This window comes from Macrobrachium nipponense, chromosome 18, assembly GCF_015104395.2.
Source record: "Macrobrachium nipponense isolate FS-2020 chromosome 18, ASM1510439v2, whole genome shotgun sequence".
NCBI lineage: Eukaryota > Metazoa > Arthropoda > Malacostraca > Decapoda > Palaemonidae > Macrobrachium > Macrobrachium nipponense.
Window position 1 is genome coordinate 87,183,545 of NC_087211.1, and position 7,500 is coordinate 87,191,044.

At 38.6% G+C, this 7,500-nt stretch overlaps 1 protein-coding gene and 1 pseudogene across 1 annotated transcript in view; one reads left to right on the top strand and one right to left on the bottom strand.

Annotated features, from left to right (window-relative positions):
* LOC135197313 (uncharacterized) overlaps positions 1-7,500 on the top strand; it is a 96,352-nt pseudogene that overhangs the window by 27,175 nt on the left and 61,677 nt on the right.
* The window catches only part of LOC135197341 (uncharacterized), a 21,784-nt gene continuing 14,370 nt past the window's right edge, over positions 87-7,500 (bottom strand). The window contains exons 6-9 of the mRNA XM_064224480.1: positions 7,123-7,181; positions 5,988-6,271; positions 582-779; positions 87-140 (exon numbers count right to left, since the gene is read on the bottom strand). Coding sequence (XP_064080550.1) covers positions 87-140; positions 582-779; positions 5,988-6,271; positions 7,123-7,181 — 595 coding nt within the window. The remainder of the gene's footprint in view (positions 141-581; positions 780-5,987; positions 6,272-7,122; positions 7,182-7,500) is intronic.

The window sequence follows — 7,500 nt, forward strand, 5'->3', positions numbered from 1 at the left end:
GTACACCAAGTTTCATACTGTGCCCAAAAGGTTCATCACAGAAGTGATGCTCTTATCATAAAAATCACATTCTTTATACAAACTCATCAATCACTGGATGCCTTATACCATGTAAAACATATCCCAGTTGCACAATCAACCTGAGAAAAATACATCCTCTCCATTTGGCCTGTTTCTTACTGCTGCTGACATCTACATTCATTCAATTGTGCCCTACAAAATGTTGCTTCTCCTGACCCAAAACAGCTTTTAAAACAAGTTTCCCAGGACGAATTTTGAAAGTTTTTTACATATTTTATTTCTTTGCAAATGGAGTATACAGTAATATGTAATGCCATAAAGAAAAAAATACTTCAAACATGTTTTAGGGGTTCAAGGGGGCCTACACTGGTATTTGAGGAAGAAATAAACAAGTGCTTAGCTCTTGAAGACCTTAGTAAAATACAGACCTGCACTAAATGTCAGGAAATAACAAGTACGTACAAACAGACTGTAAAAATAATCTGTCTTATATCTTGAGAAACATAAAGACATACACTAAATGTAAAGAAAAATAAATATTGAATGTATAAATAATTTACCTTATATCTTGACAGCCAGTTTGTTGGTGGACCATTTTCAACTGTAGCATGAATCACAAGAGCATTGTATATGTTGATGAAAAATGCTTTCAGTTCATCCTGGGTCAAGTTTTCGATGGAAACATGTTGTAGCTCACGTGACAGCATTACGTACTCCTTGTAGGTCTCACTTTCTTTAATGGCTTTATAATTCACTGTCTAGGAAAAAAATAAATTTAAACTTTACTAAAATTATTTTAAATATTTGTTTATTTAACAAAGGCACAATTAAAGAATATTTTTCCCGTTTTAAAACTCATTTATATTTTCAAAAACACAAATCTCTAAATTTTGATCTATGTAATAATGCTCTATACATGTGGAAAAAACTATAATTTAAAATATATCAAAGCAATCACTTTCCTGTTGTATGACAAGTCTGTAACTGAGTAACAATCAGAAACTCATGGCTTGCATTACCACATTTAATTATCAAGGCCATGTTGCTTTGAAGTTATTATGGATACATCTTGAGTACTGCAATGTCAATGAGATTTAGTCACAATAGAAATGACTATTTTGTCTCAAGCACATCACACTGTATTATCTAACCCACCTACAAAAGAGAGGGAATCATTTGAATTTCAGTTTTCTGCCTAATACTGTAAAGATTGGTTTCATCAAACTCCCATCAGTAATAGTGCATCTATTGTTTGTATCTGAGTACACTAAGTAAAGAAACTCACCTAAGAAAGAGAGAGATTAATTGAATTCTAAATTTAAAAGATTAATACCATAGAGATTTGTTTCATCACAACACCGTCAATCACAGTATCTAGAATATCCCCAGACTCCACCTTTTGTCTCCCAATCATAGAAGCAATTGTTCACATATGTGCCACCTGATATGAAACAGTCTGGCATATACAACACTATTAAAATTTCCCAGCCTTTTTTGGCTTGGCAATCCTATTTTCAAGGGTTATTCATGTCTCAAGTTAATTTTACTTTTGGTGCAATTCACTGCTTTGTTTGTGTAACCCTAGCTAAGAAGTTATATAGTTACCCTGAGAGGTAGGTTAGGTCTAGTTTCTTGTTGTGTGCAAAGAATTATTTTAGGTTTTTGCCAATTAGCTATATTTCTTTCATTGTTGGTTATCATATATTTTTTATTCGGGTATTTTTTGCCACTACTTAACATTAAAGTAGCCTTTATTTAGATAATGCTTGATAAGAGTTTTTTTTTTTTTTTTTTTTTTTTTTTTTTTTTTTTTTCTACAATGTGAAATTAATTTTACTCAATTAATGTCTATCATGCCTGGAATTGATATTGTTAATGCTTTTTGCTTTTCAGCACTGTAAATATATGATTTTCCTTTTTAAATCAATTGTACAATTTTTGTATACATGTACCTGTGTACGTATTTAATTAGTATAAAAGTTGTTCTATGTTTTGTGGTGTTAACTGCTTTTTTTGGCAATTTTTTTTTTATGATCTATGCTTTTCTGTTAAGTTTGACATGTATTCTTCATCAAGCCAAAGGGAACATGCTACAGTACGTCCAGGAAGGCATGTCTCAACTTGTCTCCTCTCAACCTGTTTTGTATGTAGAACCAATTTTAGCCAAGGTTGTTTGCTTTTACTAATCGAGGCATTTTTCCACTCAATGGTTGTGATTGGAGAAGAAGAGCTTGTACCAGTCAAGACAGGAGATTATTTTGCATCCTAGACCCAAGTTAAGCCTGCTGTAGATGTTCCATTATCAAAGACTTTTTCTGCTCTGTCAAGAGTTGTCCAAGACCTATTAATACAAATGATTAATAGACAAATTTCTTCCTCAAAATTCAGCAGTTCTTGCTGGTGCTGTATCTCTGCTACCTGTGTCACTTGCCTTGCACTCACTTGCTGTGCTTGTTGCTCCCATGTGCCAGCTGTGTTCGCTGAACCTGCTACTGAATATTATTACTGTACTCATTACTGTTTAATGAGACCACTGAGTTACATTTCTCTACTCTCACAAGGATTGACCGAAGGACTTGCTCTTAAATCAGAAGTGAAAATTAGAGCAAGTTAAAGGATGGACCTGGAGAACTTTGGAATGAGAATATTGACTTATATAGTATGATGATGTGTTTGTAAGAAAAATGACATTTTTATAAAATAAGATTTTATGTATACTTACCAGGAAGTTATATAGCTATAGTTTCTAAAACTGTCAGCAGCTAGAATTTTTGAAGTTCACGGTAGCGCTAGTTTATTTTGGTCAGGTGATATCCCCCTCCCACTATCGGGGGAGTGAGGAACCAACACCGTACGAAAATCAGTTGTTTATGCCCTATTATCCATGTGAGGGGAGGAGGGCAGGCTTTGATCATGTAACTACTTGGCAAGTACGTATACATAAAATCTTATTTTAAGAAAGGGTATATATATTCATATGTTAACGTCCCGGGGACTGTGTAAGGAAAAAAACCACCCAGAGTTGTATACCCGGAGCTGTATGACCCGGAGAGGGGGGTACACGAAGTAACCCGGGACGGCCACATGAACTCGCAAGTTCCGTGGCAAGAAAATAAAAATAAAAATAAAAATAAAGATAAAAATAATGATAATAATAAAAACTAAAATAACAAATATACTATCTCCGCCTACGGAAGAGTAACTTCCGTAAACATAACCTCAATGACTCCGGGAGAGGCCGGAATCTAAACCGCCCTTATGGCCCCCCCCCCCGGAGAGGGAAGTTTTTTTTTTTTTTTTGTTTTTTTTTTTTTAGGCGGGTGGATGTAAGCTCCGGGAGTGAAAGAAGCAGAGCGCAACAAATCCACGGAAGCCGAGGCTGAAACGCAGTGCGACTAACAACTCCGGAGGCGGTCGGCTAAGAAGCGACACTCCCCAGCCAAAAAAAAAAAGCCCCCCTCCCCCCAAGGGGTCCCCCGGGGGAGACCCACTACACCTCCCCTCCGCTGGTGGGACCGGCCGTCAGCGACAAACAACGAGAGCGGCACCAACTACGGGGAGTCCCACGAGAGGGGGAGGGAGGGAGGGCTGAAGGGGGGACGATCACGTGACCAGCGGATTCCCCGCGAATAAAGGATCACGAGGAAAACGCAGGCAAAGCCTATGAAGGCTAGCTGCCGACCGAACACCCAAATATACATAGACAAATAAAATCAATTACTTAAAGCTAAGGAAAAACATGCTTTAACAGGGGTAATGAAAATAAGGGGCGAAAAATATAAAACGCAATGGAGGCCACTCGATGAGAGTGGGCGCAACAAGGAAAAATTACTTGCTTACCGACAAACGAAAACAAACGGTAAGCTGACGAAAAGAAAAGGGGGAATTCTTGAATGGAAAATACCAAAACTAAAATAAAAGGGGGGAGGGGGAACGTTAGATAAAACATCGAAGCACGAAACAAAGAAACGTGCACGAACGCCGACCCCCTTGAAAAAACAGGAAATCATGAAAATAATAAACGTAGATCAAACAAGATCGACAAAGCAACTGCCACCCAAGACATAATAAAATATATACTGAAAATATATACTGAAATATCATAAGTTACGAGTATATAAATATATAGGTACTGAAAGAAGCCCGCTCGAAATTGGTACAAAACAAGGGAACGACGTAATGGCGGCTCGCTACCGCTCGCTACGGGAGGAGACGCCTAACAAAATCCTAAATAAAGGCAAAACGAAAGGCAAAATCACTCCCTAAATACAGAAAAAGGGCGAACCAGTACTTAACTTGGGTGAAGAGGCAGATTGACGATCCATAAACGGAAAAAGAATAAAGAAGAAGAAAACCAATAAAAAGAACAGATAGCTATAAAAAAGCATGCAACGCTGGGAGGCTACCGATAAGAATGACGCCGCAGTCCCCTTCAACAGGGTAGCTGGGTGTGACCTATAGGTCGGCTCCCCGTTTTCAGGGTCTTTTGATGAGGAAAAGGCTAATTGGAGGGGTTGCTGTGGTAGTGTTTAACACTCGCCCCAGTTCTATACCGACACCTTTTATTTAGGTGAGCGAGTCAGAGACTTCTGACATGTCCAATTTAGCAGTTCTCTGGTATCATAGCAATATTTTACTAGAAATAGTGCTAAAGAGGACACATTTCACGGAGCGACACGGCTTCCTCGCCCAGAAATAGATTTTTCCTACGTCAAAATCCCTTTTTTATGTATGCAACTTACCAAGTAGTTACATAACTAAATCCCACATTGTAGGAGGTGGGATCCATGGATATGCACATATCTTTTAAAATTTAATAAATATAAAATATATACTTGGTAATAGCATCCATGCAAATGCTTGTTGGTTCCTTACCTGTTAAGAGAGCTGAACAGTTGATTACTGCCTCTGGAAGTCGCTCATCTTAACTCATAATGATGTGGAGGTATAGCCATGGCTCGTCCTCTAAAAAGTGGGACGCATGCAGCTAAGGAATGTCCGTGGCAAGCATGGTCAACCAAGGATACCCCTGCCTAGGGTGCAGTACCATATAACATCATGTTACCAGAGCAAAAACACATCACCTTCACCATAACCATAATATTCGTACCCAACTATACACTTAACTGAAGGGTACTCCTAGTACATCCAAAGTACCTCCAGGCTCCCCTAAAAACTCAACTACCTTATTCAAGGCAAAGAGATAGGCTAGGAAGGTATGACTTCCTACACACCCTTACCCAATGCTGTGCCACCCGCTAAATATGGACCCAGGGTACTGCAATTTTCATAGACTGTTTCAATATCACGCAAGTAATGCGAGGCGAACACTGATTTACATTTCCAACATGTTGGTTGTATAATCGAGTCCAAAGAGAGATTGTGTTTAAACGAGAGGGATGTTGCCACTGCTCTCACCTCGTGAGCTTTCACTTTAAGTTTATTAAGATCAGTTCCTTTCACTTGTGAATGAGCATCTACAATTACACTACGTAAGAAGAACGCCAGGGCGTATTTAGACATCAGCCGTGCTGCTCTTTCTGGAAAGGGCTAGCCTTTTTACAGGGGACTGGAAAGGGAGACAACTTACAAGCCCTCCTTTTCAAAGGATGGGACTCGTCATGGAATCGCCACTGGCGCCTGGGAGAGGACTCCCCAGGGCTGGAAGCACCAGACGAAAGCGGTACTCCTTTAGAGACACCTTTCCAATGGCATTCTGTTGCGATCTGGGATTTGTCAACAGAATTGCCTGAGGGGGCGACTGCTTGGGCTACCAGTATGCCTCCTCCCAGGTTCTGGGGAGTTTGACAGGGACCTTTGCATAGGAGAATCAGTGGGCCGAACAGCCACCTCCTCCACAACACTTGCACTTGCACTCACTTCACCACTTACCTTGTCCATTAGGGTTTCCATGGACGCTCCTAATTTCTCCATTGGTTGAAGCATGATTGAAATTTTTTATCTACTCTTTCCTCTAAATTGGCCACAGCATCGGGTTCTGGCATGAGAGAGCCAAGATTACGACTAGGAATGGCAGATGGTGGGGAAGGTTCAGAAAGAGACAAATTATCATTAGACAATTCTTGACTAACTAAGCTTTTAGCTTTAGCTCTAGAAGCCGCTTTTCTCTTTTTATCTCTCTCCACATGTTTGATCTGGCGTACAAGTCTGTCCCCTACAACCTGTGCAAACTGAATGTTGATCATTACAAGCGTTAGCAATCCTAGTATTGCAGCCTTTACTGCAATACCTAATCCCAGATGTACTAGTCTGGCATGTACACCAATTCAAAACTAGTTAATTTCAGTGCAAATATTTTTAAAATTATTTGAATTCCTAAATAGCTAATCACCGAAAACAAAAGCTACCAATATTTTAAGAGTACTTCACCAAATAACTCCAACAATGAACAACGGTAAAGAATTCCAAAAATTCCGCTGACTACTGAAACTGTGTTAACAGTACCAGCTGGCAGAAACAACTGATTTTTGTACGGTGTTGGTTCCTAACTCCCCTGATAGTGGGCAGAGGGTATCACCTGACCAAAACAAACTAGAGCAATCGGGAATTTCAAAAATTCTAGCTGCCGACGGTTTTAGAAACTATAGCTGTGTACCTACTTGGTAAGTTGCACTCCCCGTATTTAGGATCTTTTGATGAGGAAAAGGCTAATTGGAGGGGTTGCTGTGGTAGTGTTTAACATTCGCCCCAGTTTTATACCGATACCTTTTATATAGGTGAGCGAGTCAGAGGCTTCTGACATGTCCAATTTAGCAGTTCTCTGGTATTATAGCAATATTTTACTAGAAATAGTGCTAAAGGAGACATATTTCACTGGGCGACACGGCTTCCTCGCCCAGAAATAGATTTTTCCTACGTCAAAATCCCTTTTTTGTACTATATAAAGTATGTATCTTATTATAATTACGTATAAGTAGTGATGCATTTAATTCTAATGAAACGTAAGTAGTAATGCATTAAATTCTCAAAAAAAAAAAAAAAAAAAACACATAACCTTCCATCTGAAAAGAAACATGATCATCAAAGAGACGGATTATAAGTCGGCGGAGAGATTCAGATAATTCATTGGCATTTTCCAACCACAGTGTTTTGAGTTTAATCCAGCATTCAAGGCCAGTGAATCACTGTTATCATTCAAGCTGCAATGGAATAGTGGGAGCTAAATATTTTAGTGGTGGTACATTTAAAACAAAACTTGCAAGGGCAAAGTGTTGTACAGTACTAGTACTTGGATACTGTACTCTCATCACAAAGATTTAGCTATTACTGGTTTGCATTTTTCTAAATGGCTGATAATTGTTAGCAAATATTTTAAAAATAAGTTCTTTTCTTTGTAAAAAAAAAAAAATCGAGAAATTAAATACTAGTACACAGATCATTTTTAAATTCTACTAGAAGACACACATACTTCAAATATTCAGAAATATTTCATCAAGAAATATTTTCAACATTTCCCTC